Source organism: Dipteris shenzhenensis, chromosome 12 (assembly GCF_047967505.1).
Source record: "Dipteris shenzhenensis isolate YYH24624 ecotype China chromosome 12, Dip_SZ_1.0, whole genome shotgun sequence".
In the NCBI taxonomy this organism is placed as follows: Eukaryota; Viridiplantae; Streptophyta; class Polypodiopsida; order Gleicheniales; family Dipteridaceae; genus Dipteris; species Dipteris shenzhenensis.
Window position 1 is genome coordinate 12,990,763 of NC_141607.1, and position 26,327 is coordinate 13,017,089.

The window sequence follows — 26,327 nt, forward strand, 5'->3', positions numbered from 1 at the left end:
TACCAGAGATTCCCTAGGCATTGAGCTGGGTTTCTAGAACAGGCTGGTTTTCTTCTTTTAGCCTTTATCGGTTTTTACCATACACCTTCGGGGCTGCTGTTTGGTATGAAGTTTTTCAAGCATTAATTGAGGGTTTCTTTCTTTGCAAAATCTACTCCTTGTTGCACACTAGTGTTTAGAGCTAATCTTGCCTACATTGAATTTTACCTTGGACACCCATTTGCGTTCAATGATGTTCTTATCTATGGGGGTCCACCTAATTTCTCAACGGAAGAAACAATTACTATGGTAAAGCTATGTAGGTTAGCCAACTCTAGGGCTCAACCTTTTAAGGATACTCTCTTTGTTCAGTTGTTTGTGGATCATTGTGGAATACAGACCTTTGTGTCGTACTGCAGAAGTGTTGAGGAAAAGTAAGGCCAATAGTGACGCAAAGACTAGTCCTGTAGCAGCCACTCCTCCTAATTTGTTGGGGATACTTCGCGAAATGGCATGATTATTGTGGAATACATACCTTTGTGTCTTGCTTCTTTGCTTTTTTGTAATCCTCCATACTCTCAATTGGTATCAAAGTCTCCCTCTTCCCGATACTTACATTCTTGTCCCAAATGGTGCTTGTCCACTATTTTCGATTGATTTTTTATTTACAAGGATCAGCAGCATCGAAGCAATACATGTGCACATTAGATAGCAGCCCAAGAGTCTAAATCCCTTTTTTAAGGCTGTAGTACATGGGATGATTACTAGTGGAATATCAAAACAATGTAGTACCTTTGTATTTTGCTTCTCTGCACTTTTGTATTCCTCTGTATCCTTAATTGGTATCAAAGTCTTCCCCTTGCCTGTGGCTTACATTTGGTGCTTGTCCACTATGAGAGAGAGACACCCTTTCTTGTGAGGAGTGGCAACCGCCATCTTATATTGTTTTCGAGTGATTTTATTTACAAGAGGATCAGCAACTTTTGAGGCAATACATGCACACATTAGAGAACAGCCCAAGATTCTAAGTCCCGTTTTTTAGGCTATAGTACATGGGATGATTACTAATGAGCTATCAAACAATGTTAAAAAATGCGCTATAATTTGCAAATTTGGATGCGAAAGACATGGTTCCATTGCTCATTAGTGCTGGTATTCAATGTGCAGAATTACCAAAGTCATAGTTTCAAATAGAGACTTCAAATTCACCAGTAGAATATGAAGCTTACCAAACATACGCCAACAAGCGTCGCATAGAAGTGGAGTATAAGGAAGGCTAGTGTATCTATCTTAGAATCTCCTAGAAAAGTTTGAAGCAGACTAGAAGAAGTGCACAAAGTTGTCCCATTGGAGCTTTGGACCATTCTCCATCATTGAAGGTATCAATGATGTAGCCATGAAGCTTCAATTACACAAGAAGTGGACGATGCATCCAGTGTTTCATGTATTGTGGCTTACGCTATATGTGGGACCAACATTAATAGAGGTTCCACAAGAAAAGGATTTGCAACAAGGGTTCCCGATTTCCAACATGATTGTGCTCGTGGAAGATTAGAGGATGGCATTATTACTCCAGAGTTGGATGGACGGGTACGGGGATCAACACGGACCAGCCTCAAGGATCTCTTTGTGCGGGGAATGTACAACTAGGATGTAGATGGTGCTGGTTTTACGTTGGGTTGAAATAGATCCAAGATGCTGGTACCTTGCAAGGTTTGGTCTGTTCCTATCTTGTAATAAGAGGGTCGACTGGATGGTTTTGTTGGTGCCTTAGGATTGTGAAGACTCTGGAGCACTCATGACTTAGAGCCAAAATAATTCTAATGTTCATAATTGCCGGGAGTTTCAGAAATGGCAGGTATGAAACGGGTTTCATAGTTTCAAACGGGTTTCGTAAAATGTATGAAACGGGTTTCGTTCAGAAATTGAAAATATGCACATTTTTTTTTTCTAAAATTGAGGGTTTATATTAATAATGGCAATTTGTCAAGTTATACAACTTCTCGAAACATATCCCTGCGAAATACAAAAGAGGGTAAAATTAACAAGATATCCTGTAGCACTGTCTAAGTACTAAAAAACTGTAGCATGATAGATGAAGTACTGTAGGAGGTCCATTTTAGGAGATGTGACGTAACAAGACCATTGTAGCTGGATAATTGCATCATGGAAAATATTGCAGGAATGAGACATCTGTCGCGGGAGCAGTGTATCAGTAACACTTGAAGCGGTACACGTGTAGCCGGATAGAAGCAGGAGGAAAATCTGAGCAGACGAAAAAATGCAAGTTGCCTCTTCCGGGAGCTCCTCCTTTGGCACAAAGCGTGAAGTAACCTTGAGAACAATTGTATCCAGGATGAAAGGATAGGGGAAAGAGTTCTTTGTCCTACGTTTAGAAATAGGTTCAGGGCACGTCGTCTCTTCATTTGAACCTTGAAAGTGGCGCTTGATGGGTCGGACCTAGACACAGGTCTTTTGAAAGTTTGTTGAGCCGGAGCTGGTGATACATGATTGCGAGTTGTAGCGGGGGGGGGGGGGGGGCTTGCAAGGGGCGACTGTACACCAAATCACCGGGAGGTACTGGAATCGCACTAGGAGAGGGGGAAGGAGCCACGGGGAGCATTTGCGAAGAGAAGGGCGGTTGAGGGGGCAAATTAGCTGTAGGTGTCTGGAAGGCGACTGCGTGAAGAAGTTGGAGGAGCGCGCGATTGGGCACCTTATCCTTTGGTGTCTCCTTGTCCACCAAGGATTGCATCTGTGCTAATAGAACAGCTTCGGCTTTAGCCAACTTTTCATCCTTCTTGAAGGACTCTTGAACTTGTAGGTGGAGTTGTTTGATCTTTTGAAGGTTATCTCCTCGTTCCTGTGTTCATCCATAGATTTAGTAACATCTTATTAGTGTCCACATGAACATTGTTAAAAACTTTATTGCACCTTTGAACCAAGATGGTCCAAATCGCAAAGCTATGAATAACATTCCAGTGTGATGGGGCTCTACTCGAGGTGTCTCCTAACAATAGATATGTGTAATTGAGTGGAAAAAAGTGAGATGTTTGTACATCGTATCCCACAGAGATCTAGAAAAGCTACAGGTGAGGAAGAGGTGAGGAATGTCTTCGTGCTTTTTGAAGCACCGTTGGCAGAATCCATCTCCTTGTTCGATTCTTAACGCTCGCTTGGCTGTCCAGACTTCTTGATGGAGAATTAGCCAAAGTAGGCAAGCTTGTTTCTTTGGGATATCCCAGACCTTTAAAAATATTTTGGTCCACACAGCTTCTGAATCCCTCCTGCGCCACTTCAAATTAAGCTTATTGATAAGTTCCTCTTGGCCTTCAACCCAGATAGGGATCGGGTATAGTTGATTTTGACCTGCCCATCTAAATTCTTTGGTGGGGATGGTTGCAGTCTTCTGTCCATCCACATAAGAAAATCCCTAGTCCACAGCCTGTGTCTCTCCTGTAGTAGCAACAAATCAAATCTATTAAGTTTAAACCTGTTGTAGGCTTTGTCAAAATCCACTTTTAGGAAACAGATGTCCTGTTGTGTTTTATCTTTAAGTTAAAGTCCTTCCCAAAGAGTCAGGATGGCTTCCAGAATATGTTTGCCTTGTATGAATTCTTTTTGTTCCTCTTTGATTCATACGTGCATCTTTGACCGGAGTCTAATGGCAAGTGCTTTGGTGCATATTTTGTAGCTGCAGTTAAGCATTCTCAGTGGTGTTCAGTTCTTGAGTTCATCCTTTGGACCCCGCCTTGGGCATTAACTTTATCATTCCTGTGTTGATCCTTGGGTCTAAGAAACCATTTTCTTCAGATTTTTTCCAGAGCATTAGTAGATAGGGCCCCACAGTGTCCCAAAAAAACTCTATTGGTAATCCATCTCACCTGGCATCTTACTTTTTCCCATTTGGTCAACTGCCTCTTTTAACTCTTCTAGGGAGAGGTCCCTATCATGAAAAATACTATCAAATTTGGAGACTTTTTTTTGTGTGACCCGTCTAGATAGCTCTTGAGCTCTAACCTTATCTGTTGTGAGGACCTCCGTCTCTCAATGTAACTTTTGGAAATGGGCGTAAACCACTTCTATGATTTCTTCATGATCTTGTACCAGTTTGTCTTCTATCTCTAAAGCATCTAAGGAATCTTTGGCATGTTTCTTCCTCAGGCTTTTGAACATATCATCGTTAGCTCTGTCAGCTCTCCCTGCCCACCACTTGCGTGTGTAGATTTTGACCTGCTTTGCTGAAATCTCCTCTTCTGCTTTTAGCCTATCTCTAGCTTGCCTCAACAGGATTTGACCCTGCTCAAAGAGGTCTCCCTCCAAAGTGCTGATCTGATCTTCCAATTTTTGACGCTTTGCCGCTCTTGCTTTTTATGCCCTTTATTGCCTTAAAAAAGATCTTTGTTCTATCTGTAGCCCTGATCCATTTTTCTGTTATTTTAGCTGTGCCCCCAAAAGCATTGTTCCAAATCCTTACTACCTTCTCCTTAACGTAAGGAAGCTGAAAAAAAAAGGGATTGGCAAGATCTAGTTATCTTCCCTTCACCTTTATCCAGCTCAACCCATAAGGGTTTATGGTCTGAGAGAGGAAGCATCGCTAAGGCACTGCTTTTGAAGTAGAGTGTCTCATCCATAACTTTTCTAGAGTAGTAAGCTCTATCAAGGCGCGCTTTCGTGTGCAGCACACCTATCTGGTTATTTGTCCAGGTGAAGGACGTGTCTTCCATGATATCAACAAGAGCTGCCGGATCCTTAAGTCGATTCCAAGCTACAAGTTCACACCCTGTGAGAGCATTGCCTAAACCATTCCATCTGTCTCTTCTAGTTTCTACCATGTTAAAATCACCTAGTAGAAAAGCATTATCCAGCAGATGAACTCTATCCCACAGTAAAGTTCTCTCTCTCGTGGAGTTAGGAGCGTTTATGGAAAACACTTGGCAGGAGAGATTTGGATGCATGAAGTCAACACCCACTCCATAGCTGCTGAAAATTGTGCTAATATTACCAACAGCTTGGGCTAAATGATTTACGATACCCAATGCTGCGCCCCCTCTTCCTTCTTTGTGGTTTGTTGTGAGGCACATTCTCTTGTCGTCAATCTGACTTAGCTGCCACCTTAACTTTGCTCCTCCTATTTTGACTTCTTGAAGAGCTAAGAAGTTAGGCTTCAGACCGTTTGTTCTCAACCATCTTTTAACTACCAGAGGCCTAAGATCGTTGGAGAGCCCCTGAACATTCATGCTAAGAAATGAAAATTTTTCTTGTGATTTGTTCATCATCATTGGGTGGAGTTTTTATTTCTCGACTTCTTGAAATTAACTAGACTAGCTTAGTCTTTTCTCTTGCTGTATTGTTCGTCTCCCTTTAATCACTGTGAATTCTTGCTCATCCTCTGAGAGAGCAGCATGCTCTGCCTGCTCCAATTGAGTTTCAAAGTTTTGTGTGTCGGCCACGACTTCTTGAAGTTAACTAGACTAGCTTGAGGTGATAAGACAAATCCCTTGGACATCCTCCTTTTTTCTCTCTCAGCCAAGATTTTCTTTGAGGAGCTTGCTGAGTTCGGGAGGAGTCTTTTTTCTTGCTGTATTGTTCGTCTCCCTTCACCCACTGTGAATTCTTGCTCATCCTCTGAGAGAGCAGCTTGCTCCGCCTGCTCCAATTGAGTTTCAAAGTTTTGTGTGTCGGCCACAAACTCCTCATCTCCTGAACTTTCATTCATGTTTTCCTCACTGGCCAAAGCTCCTTCTTCCACTATCTGTTTTCCTGCTTCTCTCTGTCCTTCTGTTGTCTTTTCTTCTTTCTCTTCTTGTTGACAGGTTTCTGCTGGGACCTCTGTCTCTACCCTCTCCGATTGTTGAGGTTCCTGGTTTGCCTCGACTGGTGTCTCCTTCTACGATTAGCTCTAGAAGGGTGGTCCTTAATGAAATGTCCGCCAAGTCCACACAGGAAACAAGAATTGGGAATATTCTTGTAAAACACTTTTTGGATTAACTCAGCTCCATCCCCATCCAGAACACGAATAGTGTTTGGAGGCTCTACAGCCAAATCCATCAGTACACAAGCTTGAACCGGCAAGGGCTGCCTCAACTAGTGTTTGTCGGGCTAGATCCCCCCGGCAGAACCATACGTGGGTTACCCTTGGGACTAATGAACCTCTCTGTTTCTAGTCCTAGAAACTGTCCTAGAGGGAGACAAAGAGCTTCAACTTGTGGGAAAAGCGATAAAGGAGATCAGGGAATTCCACCCATATTTGTAGGATCGATAAACGAGAGAGCAAGCACAAGATTCAAGAGTCGATGGATATCAGCCGTCACGTGAACTAGATTAAAAATGAAAAGAGAAGTACATGGTACTTGAAGGTAGACCGTAGGACTAAGTGTCCTAGGTGTCTCATAGGACTAAATGTCCTATGTGGCATAAAAGGCACTAAAACACTAGAGTGCCTATAACTATGCCTACAAGGCACATACCAGGGCCCATAGGGCATCACTAGAACCGAGAGAAGATGGCCTACAAACCCCCCTCCATGGTATGGGCTGAAGTATTCTTGAAATGTCTCAAAATACTTGGTATTTTTAGGTCATGGTGGCACATGTTCATCCAAAAGGATATAGCCACCTATGAATGTACAAGATATGTCAGATCATGTAACGAAGGGAACCAAGTGTAAAGCCTATCGGAAGACTTCGAACTTGGGACGAGGAAGTACCTTTGCTCCCACATCCAGGATTACTACTATAAGATGTGTCATTGCCATTGCAGCCCATCACCATTGGCAAGTGCACCAGCTTGAACCCAAGACTGCTTTTCTTCATGGGGATCTGTAGGAAGAAGTTTATGTGACACAACCTCCTGGCTTTGAGGTTGTTAATTATGAAAACAAGGTATGCCGGCTTAGAAAATCCCTTTATGGTTTGAAGCAGGCACCCAGGGCATGGTATGCCAAAATTCATGCACACTTACTATCCCTTGGTTTTCAGAATAGTCCCACAGAGCCCACTCTTTATGTCCGTGGGAGTGGATCTGATTTTTTAGTGCTGATTTTATATGTGGATGATATGCTAATCACGGGACCAGATACTCAGCATATTGCAGTTTCAAGGCTGATCAGCAAGCTTTTGAAATGTCAGACATGGGACAGCTACACTATTATTTGGGCATTCAGTTTGCTCATGTTGAGGGGGGTATCATGATGTCACAGTCCAAGTATATTGGACAGCTCCTTGATCGTTTACAGTTTGAGGATTGCAAGCCAATCTCTACACCAGTGGACCTTGGCTTCAAATTTTGACATCCCCACTGACGTCATCAGCGCCCAACGGTGGGTGTAGACCATAGTATCAACATATGCTCTCACACATACAAATCCACACACCCACACATGCTTGAGCATACATGTATACAAAGTCTTCCTACTGAGTTTCTATCGGCACTCCACCAAGAATCAAGCAGAATAGAAAACGCCAAGGCCGTCTCTTCCGTTGCGCCCAAGCCAACTCGTCAGCCCAATGGACCAACCCGACAAAACACTGTGCAGCAAAAGCGACAGGGAGACCAACGCAAAACATGCCACGAGGCACCTATGTTGGCGCACTTCAAGGAGGTGGAAGAAGCGTGTTCAAGGCTCCCCAAGCCCCGAAACAATAGGTGTGGGAGCAACTCACCCCGAAAGCCAGGCATATTTTCAGTGAACCCATCAACACCGCAACTGAGGCAAGCGGACAGAGCAAAATGGAAGCGCTCTCAAAGGTAAACTCCCTACTGTAAAAGTGCACAATGGTTCCTCAACAACACGACCAAGTGGCTCTGTTCATGTGCAATAGTGGGTTACATCCATGCCCCCCCCGCTATGTTTCTAGAAGGATGGGTAAGAAATTATTGGACACGTAAAGGTCTAAACATGACAAGTATCCGATTCTTGAGGAATGGGTACATTGCTTTTTTATTCAAAAAGCCAGAAATGGCGACTGAGGTGGCACACAAAGGCACTTGGACGATTCGAAGTCAACCACTCCCAGTCCAACTGGGGGAGCCTTCCTTTAGCCTAGCCTCTTTCAAAAGCCCCAATATTGTAGGTCATCTCCTCCGGGTTCTAGTGATGCCCTATGGGCCCTGGTATGTGCCTTGTTGTAGGCATAGTTTTAGGCACTCTAGTGTTTTAGTGCCTTTTATGCGCCACATAGGACATTTAGTCCTATGTGACACCTAGGACACTTAGTCCTAGGGTCTACCTTCAAGTACCATCTACTTCTCTTTTCATTTTTAATCTAGTTGACGTGACGGCTGATATCCATCGACTCTTGAATCTTGTGCTTGCTCTCTCGTTTATCAATCCTCCAGTGGTATCAAAACCCCCCTCCATGTTATGGGTTGAAGTATTCTGGAAACATCTCAGAATACCTGGTATTTTCTGGTCATGGTGGCACATGTTCATCCAAAAGGATATAGCCACCTATGAATATGCCACCTATGAATATACAAGGTATGTCAGATCATGTAACGTAGGGAACCAAGTGTAAAGCTTGTCGGAAGACTTCGAACTTGGGACGAGGAAGTGCCTTTGTAAACATATTTGCTATGTTGTCCTCTATGGGAAGGTAGGACAACTCTATGTCTCCTGCTGACAACCGCTCTCGAACATAATTATAGTGAACTTTAATGTGCTTGGTACGTGCATGAAACATTGGGTTACGCGCAATGGCCAAAGCACTCTGGCTGTCAGTGTAGACCATAGTGGAGGATGTCTAGCGAATACCAAGATCTGTAAGTAACTGTCGAAGCTAGACACACTCTACTGTAGCAGTGAAGACTGCCCTGTACTCAGCCTCAGCTAGATGTGGCAACTGTTGGTTGTTTCTTGCTAAGCCAAGAGATACATGAACTGCCAAGCAAAAAACAATTGCCGGTATGTGACACTCTGGCGTCTGAACAACCTGCCCAGTCACTATCTGTGTAAGCATGCATGGTAAGTGAACCCTAATCACCATAGAAGAGGGCTAAATCTTGAGTGCTTCTGAGATATTTGAAGACTCTCTTCACTGCCTGCCAATGCTGTGAACTGGGCATGTGCATGAACCTGCTGAGCTGAGATACTGCATACTGTAAGTCAGGTCTAGTGTGACATAAGTAAATGAGACATCCAACAGCCTGCTGGTAAAGAGTGATGTCACATGGTGGGCTCCCATCATGAGCTCAGAGTAGCTAGTCCCTGCTATGCGTGATGGAGTTTATGGTTTTCAACCTTATGAGTGACTTTCATGTAGAGAATCAAGGATTAAAAGGAGACGAGCAGGATGCATCATGCTCAACCGGAGGAGAAAGACAAGTCACAGCAAATGCCCAATCATCATGAGCAATGTGGGCAGCCTCCGGAGGATGCTCTGGAGCAGTAGAGGAATGGGGAACTGTACGACTCTTCTGCTGTTTTCTGATGTACAACGCTTCTTCTTCTTATGTCGGAATAAGAAGAAGAGAATGAGGTACCAGATGAAGGTTTGGGCTTGCTGTAAATTTCCCCCCCTTTCCCTTTGCCCCTATGGTTGGTACCAAAGGTTTGATCTGCATGAATAGAAGCAGCCCGTTCTTGATGACTTTGCTCCTCCTCCAGGAGTAGGGAAACAAGCTGATCAAAGGTATAGTGGTTGGGGTTACCCATGGCCACTAGCCTCAATGTTGTAGCAAAGCCTTGATATGAGTCAGGGAGCCCATCAAGTGTCGTAGACTACCTGTGAATGTGGCACAATCTCATCAACATTGATGAGCTGCTCTCGAAAGTCCTTGATTTGGGTGAGGTGGGCATCCATGCTGTCACCTGCATTCATCTTTACACCATCAAGCTGCCTATGCAAATTAGAAACTCTAGCCTCATCGGAATCTGATAAAGATTGGCCAGAGTATCTCATGCATCCTTGGCTATCTTGTAAGACAGAATGTGAGTTATAATGACCTTTTTACAATTCATAGCAATATGGCATGGGCCTGTACATGCCTATGATCCCAACGTATTTGATCGGGCGTGGGGGACACTACAGAAGGCTGTGTAGATGAACCAGAAGTGGCTGTAGCAGCAATAGCACCACCTGAAGTGGCTGCGGTGGCAGCAGATACTGGTATTGGAGAGACAGGTCTAGTCTCCACCGATCCAGATACAATACCCTAAAAATTCCTGGAAACCAGTGGCGTGCCAAGTACGACCAAGTACGACCACATGGGATAGTTGGTCCCATCAAGTTTATCTTTACCAGCAAGCATTCCAAATGACTGATGGTTTTCCATTGCAATGAAGATTTCCAAAAATAACAGGAAAATGTGCAGCAAAGGTCAAAAGTCTCAAGGCTACCACTGCAATGAGCAGGCTGTCCAAAAATCTGACACACAATCTGCAATTGTCAACCCAAAAATGACAGCAAAAGCTGGACAAGTGTCAATGCCAAATAGACCTGTCCAACCTCTGAGCAAAAATGCACACGATATCCCAAATAAATTCAGCAACTGCAGGAAGGGCAAATGTCTGTCCGTTGAAAGTGATCCTGCAAGTAACTAATGATACAAAAATGACTGCAATGGCTGCAAATGTCAAAGCACCCGAAGCATAAAGCTGCCCTGCAAATTTCAAAGCCTTAAGGCTACAATGCCATGAGCTGGCTGCTCAAGAGTAGACTGGAAGTCTGCAAATGTCAACTCCGCAATGCTCTGCAAATGCCACAAGGGCTGCTCGAACACTGAGCAAGAAATGCAATGGCTGAGGCACCAAGATCATAGTTGCTCACATTCTAACCTAGTGCGGGCTCAAACGTTTGGAAGTCCGTGACATGCCACTGTGTCAGTCTAGCTTTGTCTTTGGTGTCACTATCATCTCCTACTGTCTAATTGATCTCAATAGCCTCTCTGTGTTGTCGCAGCTTGATCAACTAGAGACCGATGCAGACCTGATCATGAAAGAGCGAGAGAGAGAAGAGGGGGGGGGGGGATGCCGTATCAGAGAACAATTGACACACATCGATTGCATAAGATAGGGCAAACATTGCATGAAACAGGAAAAACGGATGTTTGGTAGACTATTTGGCTAATAATGCATATGGCACATGGGAATATTGGATCTTTCCTCATTTGTCTTCCAATGCTCCCTGCCCTTGCTTGATAGGACTGTTGCCATGTTTTTTTGGTAGAGCTTAGTATCCTGGAGGTTGTAAATATTGAATTATATTGCAGAGCACTATAATCATTTTTTGTTCACAACGTTACACTTTGAATATTCAAATTACATAAGTGTGGAAATTGTCCTGCTGTAACTTGTTGAGTTTTTGTGTGGACAGGAGCTAAATAAAGCTTGGGGTCTCCACAAGTCTTGCGATTTTCTTAAAGTAAGTTGATATGCTCCTTTTACCTGTAGTTTACCAAATTTATCACATTCTGAAAATTTATCACATTCTGAAAATTTATCACATTGTAGAACAAAAAAAGTACAAAATACCAGCTATAGGATAAATTTCTGAAACCTAGATGGCAGCTTATGCTTGGTAACTGATGAGAACAGAAGCCTAGCTTTGCTTACTAAGTTATCAGTAGTATTTTCTCATATACTCATAACTTTCTTTAATGTCGCGTACAAACTTCGTTCTTTCCATTGTTTTTTTGCTTCTTTTATAAAAAAACATATTTGTAAGATTGGATATATTCTATGCTTGTGACGTTATTCTCAGAATTCAAGATGCTTGCTGTAGCACCTGTGCGCAGTGGAAAATGCAAGCAACAACTTCGTTCGATACTCACATCACACACAATGTACAACTGAATAAACAGTAGGTAAAGAACAGCAAAGATGCGCCAGATAGAACTCAGTAAATTCATCCTCAAAGTGTGTGAAAACAGGCTTTAGATGGAGGCCAAAACATGGCAGACTCTAACTAGTGCAGATCTGCTCAATCTGAGGAAAGTTGTACAGGTGGCTTGTTGCTGTTCTCTCTGCTCCTGCGTGGCTTTGTGAAGGAGTTCTGCAGCGGGATTGGAGAGGGCAAGAGCCCTCCTTTTATGTGGCAGGAGGAGGGACGTAGGATGGAAGACCAATCAGCCAGCCAGCCAGTTGGGTCAAAGTTTGAGCCAACCTTTGCCAGCCTACCAGCCCACAAATTTGACTTTGACTGGTCAACCTTTGCAGCCTGCCTGGTCTGACCGGTCAAATTTTTCCCAAACTGGGACTTTGGGGTGGGGATCTTACTGCACCTACAGACGCCTAACCTGGGACTGATTTGGACCTGTCCAGGGTCACCACCTGACAAATGGGGTGAATTCTTCTGCCCTCTAGCTGCCTAAACGCAGCTTTTAGATATGTGTAGCATGCCTCTAACTGAGGCCTACACTTGCTGCTACAAGTACTGCCCACTAACCTAGTGGTAATCTTGTCCATCGTCCTCCTCAACGGGAGCTCGCATGTGGGTCAATGATTCCTAACATTCTAACAATTATTGTTAGATATAGAGGACTGAATGTTTTAACCTCTAATCGCAGTGAAAAGGTCTAAGAGGTGCACTCACACGCTGAAATTTCACTCAGAAAAATACAGCAGGAAAGAGAGAAGAAGAACTCCACAAGCGTTGGAAAACAGCTCAGAGGAGAGCTTAACACATCCAGCAAAAATGTTGGGCAAAACATCAATCAAAGATGATTGTAGTGTTGAGATCTCAAAGGGAGCTGTGTGCTCAAACACTCCTCAGTTCTCGTTGCTTTTGAAATACTCCAATGCCCCCCCCCCCCCCCCCGCCCCCACCCCCCCTCAATGGGAGCTCGCATGTGGGTCAATGATCCCTAACATTCTAACAATTATTGTTGGATATTGAGGCCTGAATGTTTTAACCTCTTGTACGACATGCTAGACACGCTTCAGACACGAGTGTCTAAAGTGTCTTAAAGATAAGACATGTAAGACACGCCATTGTGGTTATAATAATAAATATTTAATTAATATATGTATAAGTATACAAATGTACAACTTGCTAGCATAGCTAGTTGCTAGATTCTAGAAGTACAATAAGCTACACTTAAATAATGCAAGAAGAAACAATGCACTTGTACAATGTAGTTAAGAGTCAAGACTCGTCACTCAAGACTTAAAAGTTAAAGTTAAGACTCACGACTGAAGAGCTCGCAAGTTTTGAGTACTAAAAGGTTTAAACTGACAATTGAATCTTGTCACATGTGACATGAATGAAAACTGCATCTCGATACATATAATTGAAAGGAAGCTTTTGACTCTCAAGACTCAAATCTCTAAAGATTCATCCTAATCTGAATCTATGAGGTCACTGCCACTGCTAGATCCAAAGTCACCATCAATGATAGCATGGCTAAGTCAAACTCAATGTGTGTTGTTACTCCCCACCCACCAAAAAAAAAAAACACGAGTGTCTAAAGGTGTCTTAAGTGTCTTAAGTGTCTTATCATAAGACACGAGTGTCTTAACAACCATGATCACAGTGAACAGGTCTAGGAGACTCTTTCCAAACACTAAGAGGTGCACTGAGATTTCACTCAGAAAACTACAACAGGAAGAACTCAGACTTTTACTCATTCACAAGCATAGGAAAACAGCTCAGAGGAGAGCTTAATGCATCCAGCAGAAATATTGGGTAGAACATCAATCAATGATGATTGTAGTGCTGAGATCTCGAAGGGAGCTGTGTGCTCAAACACGCCTCAGTCTGCGTTGCTGCTGAAGAACTCCCCCCCAAAACCCGCGGTGCGCCCTGCCCCCGGGCACAAAAATTGGCCAGCTAGTAGTAGATCTTTCCAACAAGCCTGTTGCGCACTGTGACTGAACCAGCTGTTGCCTCCGATCTCCTGCTGGAGCTGTCCTACTGCCAAGCCTATAGATAGGCACTGGAACTGATGCACTGCCCTTCTACTGTGCTGCCACGCACTGCAGTAGATGATCCTCTATATAAGTGCAATCATAAGTTTCAATTTTGTGATGATGTACCAATCTGTTCTGCACTTCTAAGTAAGCCTAAACCTACCCTGTCGTCCCGTCCTCCTCATATGGGGGCTCACAGGTGGGGTGGTAACCATTACCCCCCTCTCAACCACTCACTGTGGCCAGTACTGTTAGAATTATTAATATATTCTAGGCAGTGGCCAATGTAATGTAATAAGTGAGTTAGGGGCACTTTTCCCTCTTAGAGGTTTTCCCCCCTAACCATGGTCTAATCTCTAACTATGGTTAGTGATTAGATAGGTTTTGTCACTTAGACAAAACCCTTATCTCTTTCCTTGTACTCTCACTTCAGTCACTTCAGTTCAGTACACTTTGGGAGTGAACTACGTCCAGGTCACTCTCCATCTTGCTCACTCTTGCTCTCTTGCTTTTTCTCACATTTGGTATCAGAGCACTTCCTTCCCGGACCTGGTCCCTGCTCCCAGCTTCTTGCTTCCAGTTCGCGCATTTCAGCTCCATCGCCAAGCTCCACCTCCCGATCGTCCGTACAGCTTCATCGCGACCTGCTATCCGTACAGTCTGTACAACTATACGGATTTCGTACCGCGCCTACCTCCGTCCGCACACCCGTGCAAAAATCTGTCCGTACACCCCGTACGACTGTACGAATTTTCGTACATGCGTGTCAGTTCCGTACGGCTGTCCGTACAATTCTGCACCCGCACATCAGTTTCGTATAGTTCGTCTGTACAGTTCCGTACCTGCGTGCCAGTTCCGTATAGTACGTCCGTACAATTTCGTACAGTTCTGTACTTGCAGATTTTTACAGGCTGAAGGTGTCTGGTGTCCATTATTTGTAGGAAGGGTTCATTTGCAGGCTCAGTAGTGCATTCAGCCATTGTTTGGCTTAGCTTTTGGGAGCACATTTGAAGCTTTAGTAGACATTGCAGTAGATTTGCAAGTTTTGGAGAATTTTTGGGGCTTTTGCAATTGCATTGCAATCTTGCAGTGAAATTTGGGGCTTTTGCAGGTAGAGTGCAATTTGTACAACATTTGGGGCTTTCAGATCACTTGCCCTCTTCTGTATGCAATTTTCTGCAAGAAATTGGGGCTTTGCATTTGGGTTGCAATTTTGCAGGTAAAAGAGCATTTTGGAAGTTTGCTAGCAGTTCTAGACTCAGTACGAGTCAATTTGCAGACTTTTGCCACTTTTTTGGAGATTCTATTTGCAGATTTTTGGGCATTCAACAGAGCATTGAGGTGCATTTTGAGCCTTTGATAGGCTGTGAAAGTATTTGTCACTGTGGACAGATTTTACTTGTGCATTTGGCATCCCAGAAAGGGATTTAATTGGGTCAGTTTGCTGTGTTTTTGAGTTTATCTGGCAAAAATGGCTCAGAACAACCCCAATGAGGTGTTCGGAGTTCTCACACAAGAGGATAAGTTGGATGGCACTAACTACTCCTTGTGGAGTTTCATGGTTCGCAATATCTTGGTTGGTAGACATCTTTAGGATTATGTCAATGGAGATGAAGCAAGACCAGATATACTGGCTACACTTGTCACTCCTACAGCTGGAGGCAGGGGTAGAGGTGCAAATGCAGCACAAGTAGTTGGAGCAGCCGCTCCAGGAGATCCCACAACAGAGCATAAAAGATGGGACTCTAGAGATGCACAAGCTCTTTCAGTGATTTCTCTCTCTGTCAAGAGGTTCATTATACCTCACATTTGGTCATGCAAGACATCTATGGCAGCTTGGGAGATACTAGATAGTATGTTTGCAGCAAGAAACGACGCTAGAGTTTCCTTTCTGAAGCGAGAGCTTTCCCATACGCATATGGATGAGGAAGATTCTATGAATTCTCACCTCACAAAGCTTCAGGACTTGAGGGAATAGTTGCTGAATATTGATGACGTCATTCCGGATTCAGAGATGATCACCACCACTCTGAACTCTCTTCATGAGTCCTATCTTGGTTTCCACACCTGGCTGAATTCGTCATTGAGGGGGGGCAGCAATCCTCTCTCTTTTCACGAGTTGGTAGGACTTCTGTTACAGGAGGAGCAGACTCGTAGAAATATGGCAACCCGGGCTGGCGAGCATGCCATGCTTTCCAAGTTCAAGCCCAAGGGTAAAGGGCAGCAAAAGCCACATTCCAATCAGCCCACACATCAGCATAAAGCTGATTCAGGACAGCCCTCTCGTAAGGCTAAGGGTGATGCAGATAAGCAGAAAAAGAAGGGCATTTGTCATTATTGCAAGAAGCCAGGTCATTATATTGGAGAATGCAAGAAGCGCATAGCCAAAGAGAAGAAAAGGGATTCAGGTATGGTTGTATCAGATGCACAGCTCCTCATTCTCATGATGGGGGAGATGTTGCAGCCAACTTTGTGGAAGAGCACTATGCCTTTCTGTCTTGCACTTGATATTTTTCAGTGGGTAGTTCAGATGCTACAGCCACTAATGATGATGACCCATATGCTTTTTGACTTGCAGCTATGATCCTTCAAAGGATGCATGCTCTCTCAGTGTCAATGAGACACTGAATACTTGTATTTTGATAGCGGTGCTTCAAAGCACATCACTTCCAAGAAGAGTCTTTTTGCATCTCTGCACTCACCACCTACCAAAAAGAAGGTGACTTGTGCAAATGATTCTTCTTATTCAGTGTGTGGAGTGGGAGACATTATTCTCACATCCACTGATGGCACAGATTTCAGAATTTCAGATGTTCTCTATGTGCGAGGCATAAAGAAGAATTTGCTTTCAGTGTCCTCACTCAATAGAGGAGGATTTCAGGTTGTTTTTGATGATGATAAGTGCGCAATCAGAGACAAAGAGAATGACTATGCTTTGTTGTTGTCTGGCCCTTCGTATCGGGGTTTTTTTCAGCTTGATTTATATGAAAAAAGATCCGATCTTGCATTATCAGTGAGCACTCCCACTGTTGCGATGCAGAATGCGGAGTTATGGCATGCCAGGTATGGGCACATAAGCTATGGCAGCCTAATGACACTTCAGGGGCATGATATGGTTAATGCATTGCCTTCTTTAGAGTCGCCTCCTCTTCATGCATGTGAAGGTTGCATCCTTGGCAAGATGCATAGACTTCCTTTCAAGAAGGATGGTGCAGTGAAAGCTACATGCAAATTACAGCTTATTCATAGTGATGTCTGCGGTCCAATGAAGGCACCTGCTTTTGGGAGTTACCTCTATTTTGTTACATTCATTGATGACTTTACCAACTACACTTGGGTCTATGGTCTCAAGGCAAAATCAGAAGTGTGTATGTATTTCAAACACTTTGTGGCTATGGTTGAGAATGAGACAGGACTCAAGGTGCAGACACTTCGCACAGATTGAGGGGGAGAGTAAATGTTTCATGAATTTGAGGCATTTTTGAAGGAGAAAGGTATCACGCATCAACTTACAGTGAGGCTTACACCTCAACAGAATAGCAAAGCTGAGCGGAAGAATCGTACTGCCATGGAGATGGATAGATGCATGCTTACAAGTAAGAAGTTGCCTCACAGGTTTTGGCTTGAAGGCCTCATGTGTGCGAACTATATTTTAAATCGGGCTCCTACAAAGGCTTTGAAGACAATCACTCCCTATGAGGCATGGCATGGGAGAAAGCCTTCAGTGGACCATTTCAGAGTTTTTGGTTGTGTTGCATATGCCCACGTGCCTATGGAGTTTCGACACAAGTTGTCAGATAAGGCACTTAAATGCATTTTTGTGGGATATAGTTCACAAAGCAAAGGCTATTGTCTCTACAATCCTACTACACGCAAGATTTTTGTTAGTAGAGATGTTATATTGTCTGAAAATTCAGCACATACACATGCTGAATTTCAGATTCCAGCTTATTCAGATGATGTGTTTGAGGGGATGCTTCCTATAGCATTTGGTTCCCCCCGCTGAAAATCAGAATTTACAGCAACCTCCTCTTGATCCACATGCACCGATTCAGCCACCGGCTGATTTTGTACCTTCTCAGGGTGTGGATGATGTTGTCAGGAAAGAGATTCAAGAGATACACACAGCCAAAACAGTCCCGAATTGGTGGTTACAGACTCTCAGGGAGAGTAGGCTTGAGACCCCATTGCCTGGCAGGACTCGTAGTGCAGTAAGGCACGCAAGGGGGGCTCTTTTAGTTGAGACATCTTATGCAGGGACTCTTCTTGAGAGGAGCCTGACTCTTTAGAAGAAACAAAGGATCATGTGCATTGGATGCATGCCATGCACAATGAGTTGCAGTCCATAGAGAGAAATCAAACTGGGGATGTTGTGGATTTGCCACCAGGTAAGCATGCCATTGGTACCAAGTGGGTTTTCAAGGTAAAAAGGAAACCAGATGGGTCTATTGACAGGTACAAGGCACGGCTGGTTGCCAAAGGCTATGCACAGAAGAAGGGCATAGATTATGAGGAGACATTTGCTCCTACATCCTGGATGACCACCATACGATCAGTTATTGCACTGGTTGCAAATCATGTGTGGAATGTCCATCAGTTGGACATAAAAATAGCTTTCCTTAATGGGGACTTGCAGGAAGAGGTTTTTGTCAAGCAACCTCTTAGATTTGAACTTTCTGGCAATGCACTTTAGGTTTGAAAGCTTAACAAAGCTTTATATGGGTTGAAACAAGCCCCACGTGCATGGTATGCCAAGATGGATGCATTCCTGCCAAGTAAGGGATTAGACAATAGTTCCACGGAAAGCACCCTCTACATCAAGAAGGATGGGGGGGATATTTTAGTCATCATTCTTTATGTAGATGACATGCTGCTCACAGGGTCAAATGAGGATATAATTGCAGATTTCAAAGCTGAGTTGAAAGCTGAATTTGACATGACAGATTTGCCATCTTCTTGAGTTCTCGTGCCAAGATTCTCTAGTCTCCTTTGATCAAACCAAGACCTTCTCGTTGTCGTGCTTCGCTTTCATCGTGTTCTTAGTCATCTGGCTCACACACAACAAGATTTTATAAAGATCAGGTATGTAGATTACATTGGAGATTACCTTCTCAGTTCTTGAGTCGGTGATGAAAGGAATATATTCCCTATGTCTGTCATAAGCTTTGTACAGTTGTCACTCATAGTCACCTTTGAGTTCGGATGTGCCAGTTCCATAGCTTTGAACTAGCTTTTTCTATTTGACATGTGTCGAGATTCCGATTGTCAGCATACCATCCTTTTATTTAGTCACTGCATGTGCTGGATAATGCTCAATGACTATGCCCGTTGTCACATTAGATGTCTCAGCCTCAATCTTTTCCTTGGGCTTGCCTTCTCTCTTCCTCTTTGTATTTTCTTTCTTGTACCTATAGTCTTTTGAAGTTTTTCATAGTAGAAACACTTCTTCCTTTTCTTGTCTCCACCATTATCTGTTTGGCCTTTTGAATCTTCTTTGGAATTTTCTCTTACTAGGGTTGCCCTTATCTTTTCTTGTTGTTAGGAACGCCTTGTTGTTGTTCTTGGAAGTTTTTTCAAGGCTTCCTTCTGCAATAGCAAGGGGTTGAGCTCTTTAAATATAAGAGGCCTGTCGTCTCTCATGTCGTCATGGTGACGAAGCCTTTGAAACGTCTTGGAAGGAAGCCAAGAGCTGGCATTGCTAACTGGCTTGAGTCCACTCATTACGGATTGCTGCCAGTTGATCCTTTATCACCTTCACCTTCCTGAGATGGTCTTGTACGTGATCTTCTTTCTCTTTTCTTATTGCAAACAATTGATTTTGAAGGGATAGGATACTTGACAAGTTATCTGTCTCATACACATCCTTTAGAATGGTCCACACCTTAGTGGATGCATCTGCATTTTGGGTGTGTGGATGGGCAATACTTCGGCCTTAAATCTAGCACCAGTGAAGCAGCATCTCGTTCTTCATGCACGTCACACATGTGGTATCTATCTCAGACTGTGATCTCCTGGGTATATATATTTTGCATTGCGTTTAGTAGTTTGGACTTAGCTTGGCAATCAAGGCCCTTTCACAGTTAATCTCATTTGTAACCACAGCCAATGAGCTGTTTACTTCAGGCCTTATAGGCAAGGCATGGATTTTGTTTCTAAGTCTCCTAAGAGTGTTTTTTAACAAGACTTGCCATTCAATAAAGTCTATGATCTATGAGATACATGTCAAAAGAGAACATGCACCATTGGGTGCTGATTATATCGGTGGGATGTCATAGTAGCTAGTCCCTGCTATGAGTTTATTGTTTTCAACCTTGCGAGTGACTACATGAGATTGAAATTGAACTACTTGTTGTAGTTTTAGAGACCGAATTTGGATATGTTCTTGGATTCCTTTAGCTATATTATATATATGCTACACAAGAGCACAAAGTATAGGAGGAATGTGAATAATGTAATTATCATTTTATACCCTTATTTTAATAAACATTATTGCTATCTCTTCTTAGCAAAAGTTGCTACTGGCAAGCCCTTTTGAGGCAAGACAAGGAGAATACAAAAAATGTAAACATTGTAATTGGCATTTTGTGTCATTAAAACAAAATCTTCACTCACGCTTGTTATTTACAAGATGGTTGGTCCAAATAACAACTAGCTAGCTTCTACTCTTACATAAAACACAACATGGAAGCATATTTCCTAGTCCTAGTAATGTGCATCTTCAGTGACATGTGGAGACTCCAAACGTTTGCACTCTTGTACACTTCAATGCCCAAGCAATAATATGTCCAAGTCAAATGTGTCCTTTGAAATGACTAGCTAAATTTCTGTGGATTTCAGCTGCCCATATGTCATTCCTTCTTGATAGTTATAATCCCCATATAAAACAAGCATTATACCCGTATTGTTCCGCATGAAATACAGATTTGGATCAGCAAAACCTCTCTCAATCTCTTCTAGGGAAAATGTAGATTTAATTTGGCATATCTTGCCTCGGGTGCTTGTCACCACAATGTAAATATCCTAAGTCAAAGTACAGTTGACCATTTATCTGATCATAATTAAAGAGTTTTCATATGTGTTAATTATGGTCAAAGAGTTCTTTTAACGGTCAAAGAATTGACTACGGTCAAAGATACTTGACTCTGGTCAAGTAAGCTTGACTTTGGTCGGGGAGACTTTGTTTATTACCAAGAGGGTTAACTGTGGTTAACTAGAGAACCACAGAGCTGACTACGGTCAGAGAGTGTTGACTTCGATCAACGAGACTTGGCATGCACCAAGAGGGTTAACTACGGTTAACCAAGATGTGCCAACTTCAGTTGGAGAGACTTGACTATAATTAAGGTGCCTTGACCCTTGGTCAAAGCCCCTTAATTATGATCAAGAGCATTGACTTCGGTCAACCAGAGAATAAATATATATTTTTATATTTGTTATGTGTGCATATGTGTTCAGTGGGGATGCGCACTGTGACTAGAATTAGTCCACAGTGTGTTATTTGCATGCAAAGTGCTAACAATTAATGGGTGCCATGGTGGTGGGCTTTAATTAATTGTTGCAGGTACTAGGAAGAGTTATTTTTCTAAGCGCTACGGGAGCCTAACAAGCATCTAGGAGGCGGTTCGCGTGATTAAGTGCTTCGAAGACTCCAGAGTTGCCCTTAGTGGCATGTAATAGGACTTAGTCTAGATTGTAGACAAGTGGCATGCTGCCAATTTGAAATGAGCTTGAAGCTCTTGTAATATTGATTCACGTTGGATTTTGTATCAGACACCTCTATGCTGAACTTTTGTAACAGTTTTCTCTCTTCATGAATGAAAACCTTCGGGGGGGTCCAGCCCGACGTTTTGTCTTGGGCCGTAGTGCATCTGTAGAGAGAGGGAGTGAGAGAGAGCATAAGAGAGAATATTTGCAGTAATTATTTGGAGTGAGGTTTCATTGGTATCAGAGCATGGCTTCACGCTTCTAAGTTCTCAAGTCTTGAAATAGAGGCGTGGGAGGAAGGAACCACTGCGTGGGGCTTAAGGAGTTTGAAGGACAGCTGAAGAAATACCTTCACGTGACTTGCAACGCCCACGGTGAATGGATGGAGATGCTGACGGAGATGCTCGACGGAAGATGACTGTTTGGTTAACGGAGTGGCGACACGGAGCGCTATTAGAAGGTTTTGCGACGGATTCTTCAGAAGGCGCGACGTGCGACGCCAGTGAGCCAGCCAAGGTTTGAACCTTATGCTGACGTGGCAGCCAGTGTGGCAGCCAAGGTGACGTGGTAGGCAAGGCACCAGCTGACGTGGTGCACACGTGGCAGAGGCAGTGAATAGACACATGGCACACAAGTGACGTGGCGTCCACACGTGCGAGCTGACATGGCAGCCAGGTGGCATGCATGTGCATATGATGACGTGGCACTGACACGTGGCAGACAGCTCAGCAGATGACGTGGCAAGACACGTGGCAGGTTGATGTGGCAAACCAGTGGTTAAAATTAACTCTGGTTAGTTAACCCTGGTCAGAGGTCTAGCTAACTTGACCCAATCATACTAGTTTGGTCACTGTAACTAGACTGACTAGTCCAGTTAGTCCAGTTGCAGACTAACCAGACCAGAACCAATCAGTCTGGTTAGAGTAACCAGCCGGTTACTTCATCTAGTTACTGTCAAAAAAAAAAAGACAGTTGCAGAGACAGTTCTGGCCATCAATTTTCATCTATCTGTTGGAGATAAGTGCACACTAAGTGTACTATTTTCCTAGTCTACATTTGTCTAGTCTAGTCTAGTCTTTGTGTCTTGAGTGTGTGCCATGTGGCACCTCTACAATTATCCCATAAGCACTCTTGCTCTATGTCTTGTACTTTGGCCCATATATTCATGGGTCACATCATTGCAATCTATCTAGCTTGTGTCTTGTCTACACTCTTCTCAAGGTACTTCTTTGTCTTTCAATCTTGTTCTTATTTTTACTTCTAGTTTTCTAGTTTCTAGTTCTTCCTTTTATATTCCTACATGGTATCAGAGCCATGTAGATCCCTCTTCTCTCCCCTCAGTCTGCTGTAGCCATAGCCGCCTCTTCTCAAATTTCTGCCCCGCTCAGCTGGTCGCCATCATCCCCGAAACGGGCTGCTTCTGGCTGCCCGGCCATTCTCTGCGCCACGGGCTGCTCCTGTCTGCTCTGCCAGATCTGCGCCACCACATCAGGCCGCCACATCTCTGCCAGATCTGCGCGCCAGATCTGCGTGCCATTGCTGCGCTCAGCGTGTCATTGCTGCGCTGTGAGCTGCCACCCCTGTTCATGCTGAAGAGCCGCTCCATGTTGCTGCCCATGACTTTCTAAAGCTGCTGCTTGTACCTTTTCTGTTCGAAACAAAGGAGGAGCTGAAGCTGTTCTATCTCTGCCCAACCTGCATTCAGTTCTGCCATCACTTCCTCTTGAAGAGTCTACAAGGTACTGTGCATTGTCTCTTTCAGTTTGCTGAGCAGTCTTTTTTTTAATCCTCATATTTGCAAACTGCTTCTTGGAGAGAGAGCCGGCTTCTTGGATCTCCTCTTTCATTTTTGCAATCTTGTAAGGGAATAGACACTGCCCTTGCATCTTAGCAAGAGGTAAGACCTTCCCATATGGCCTCTTCTACTTATTCTCTCATGTCTATCGACAAATTCAATGGGTCCAACTTTCATACTTGGCAAATCAAAATCAAGTGCCATCTTATGAAAGAAAGTCTTTGGGACGTTGTTCACCGTGTTGCTCCCGCAGATTCCGACATTGAGCAAGTTGTCACTTATGTTCCCAATGCCAAGAAGGACAAAGCCTATGCTATCATCTTGCTCGGTCTTGGAGATGATTACATTCATCACATCTCCGACATACAGTCTGCTTCTCAAGCATGGATCACTTTGGATACCCTTTTTGGACCCCGATCAAAAAACTCTAAGATTGCACTTATGATCTCATTCTTTGATCTACATATGCAGGAGGGAGCTACTATAGCCTCTCATGTCAATTATCTTCGCAGTCTTATGGTTCAGCTTGCATCAGTGAAGTCCCCCATCTCCGAAGATATTGCTATTGCTGTGCTTCTCAAAAGCTTACCTGACACCTATGCTACTCTTGTCACCACCTTAAAGTATCACAATAATCCTTCTCTTGAAGGTATCATCAATGCTCTCCAAGAAGAAGAAAGAACTCAACAACGAAAGGTAACTGACACTGCATTTTTAGCAAAGAAAGGAAGTTCTAAGGTAAGAAAGCCTTGCACCCATTGTGGCAAAACTAATCATATGGAGAAGGACTGTTTCAAGGCTCATCCATGCACCATTTGTGGCCGTGATAATCACCGGGAGAAGGACTGCTACTCCAAACCCTCTACATCAGCCCCTGCATCTACCTCAGCCCATGTTGTTGCAACATCTCCATCAGCAGATCTTGCTGTTCCTTCCTCATATGATGAGAAGTGGGCTTTCTGATTACTTCATATTTCTTGTCTACCACTTTGACCACCGATGATGTAGGTCAAGGGGTTCTAGTGTCTTCTCATTCTGCTTTTGGATCTGAGGAGGGAATGTCTCCAAGGTCTATTTGTTTGTCTACAGTTAGTCTTCTGTCTATCTAGTCTTGTCTGTCTGTCTATTTGTTTATCAATCTGACTGTGTTTTGTTTCAGATCCATCTTGTCCCTACCCTTGTGGACCCATATGAGGATATCACTTGAGGAGGGGTGTCTCAGGATCTTTGTCTGTCATGTCTTCTATCTTGTCTCTCAGTCTATCAGTCTTTATGTCTGTCTTCTAGTCTTGTCTTTCTGTCTTCCTCCTAGTGTCCACTTAAGGAGGGTGTTGGAGATAAGTGCACACTAAGTGTACTATTTTCCTAGTCTACATTTGTCTAGTCTAGTCTAGTCTTTGTGTCTTGAGTGTGTGCCATGTGGCACCTCTACAATTATCCCATAAGCACTCTTGCTCTATGTCTTGTACTTTGGCCCATATATTCATGGGTCACATCATTGCAATATATCTAGCTTGTGTCTTGTCTACACTCTTCTCAAGGTACTTCTTTGTCTTTCAATCTTGTTCTTATTTTTACTTCTAGTTTTCTAGTTTCTAGTTCTTCCTTTTATATTCCTACACTATCTGTGAGACTTTTACTGTCAGAAAAGCAGCAGAAAAGCAGAGAAATCAGAGATTTGTAGAAAAGAGAGAATGTATGTCTTTGTGCACTGGAAAGATGAATCAAATGCATTCTGAGTGCTTTTTGCAGCAACCAGAAAAGGGGCAATACAGTTGTTGATGCTTTGGCCACTTTGCGGGTATATGCTTTGAATTGACAGCCCATTACTGGCACAAGTTGTGAATGCAAGACACCTCTTGTTGAGGTACTTTCTCTCTGAAAAGCAAAGGCTGAGTGCATCAATTGCTTGTTAAGCCAGGCAATCTCCAATTCTCCAGGACCAGATAAACAGGTACAAACACCACTGGTGCCTCTCCAAATCCTGTCAAAGAAACCCCGAATCGGAGGCAAAAACCACAACCAAAGAAATGTCAAAAGCCCTGGTGCAGAGGAGAAACAAAATAAAAAATTATTTAAAAAAATGTTTTTTTTCTGGTCTGACCAGATTTGGCCGACCAGATCTGGCCGACCAGATTGACCTGGTCGGTCAACCTGCTGGTTGACCGACTTTTCTGCCCCTTCCTATTTAAAGGGGGGGGGGGGGGGCTAGGTATTCAAACATCATCTCTCCTCCAGCTCCAGAGGTTCCTGCACACCCTGAGCCACTTCTGCCTCCTGGCTGCCTCCTCTGCTGCCTCAACTTCTGCCTCCTGGCTGCCTCCTCTGCTGCCCTCTTTTCTGCTCCAGATCTGTCCCCTTTTCCAGCTCCGTCCCCTTTTCCAGCTCCAGATCTGCCCTCTTTTCTGCCCCAGATCTGCCCCTCCTTTCTGCTCAGATCTGTCCTCCTTTCTGCTCCAGATCTGTCCCCTTTTTCAGCTCCAGATCTGCCCTCTTTTCTGCTCCAGAACAGCCTTCCTTTCTGCTTCAGTTCTGCTCTCCTTTCTGCATCAGATCAGCTCCAATTTCTGCTCCAGATCTGCCTTCGTTTAGCTTCAGATCTGTCCCAACTTCTGCTCCAAGATCTGCCCTCAACTTCTACTCCAGATCTACCTCCAACTTCCGCTCCAGATTCTGTTCTTTCTATTCCAAATCTGCAGCAACCCCTTCATCAGTTTGCTGTCTCAGATTTGGTTCAGTTCCAACTTGTGGAGCTAGTGCAGAAGTCCACTACAGTTGTCAGGACTGAAGTTTGTTTCCTCCAGAGCTTCTCTTCACTTGTACTAAGTTCCGTTTGTGATATATATATCTTCTTCAGCCATTGATTGTCTTCAGTATTGTTTTATTTGTCTCCAAGTATTTTCTTTATATGGTATCAGAGCCAGGTGTGCCAATCGACACCTGAGCCTTGATCTGGAAAGCTTGGAAGATAAATCATCACCTGAAGATGTCTTCTCCCTC

At 43.7% G+C, this 26,327-nt stretch overlaps 1 protein-coding gene across 1 annotated transcript in view; it reads left to right on the plus strand.

Moving 5' to 3' along the window:
* The window catches only part of SMT1 (sterol methyltransferase 1), an 86,769-nt gene that overhangs the window by 41,723 nt on the left and 18,719 nt on the right, over positions 1-26,327 (plus strand). Inside the window, exon 7 of the mRNA XM_087382556.1 lies at positions 11,295-11,342. Within this exon, the coding sequence (XP_087238682.1) occupies positions 11,295-11,342 (48 nt within the window). The remainder of the gene's footprint in view (positions 1-11,294; positions 11,343-26,327) is intronic.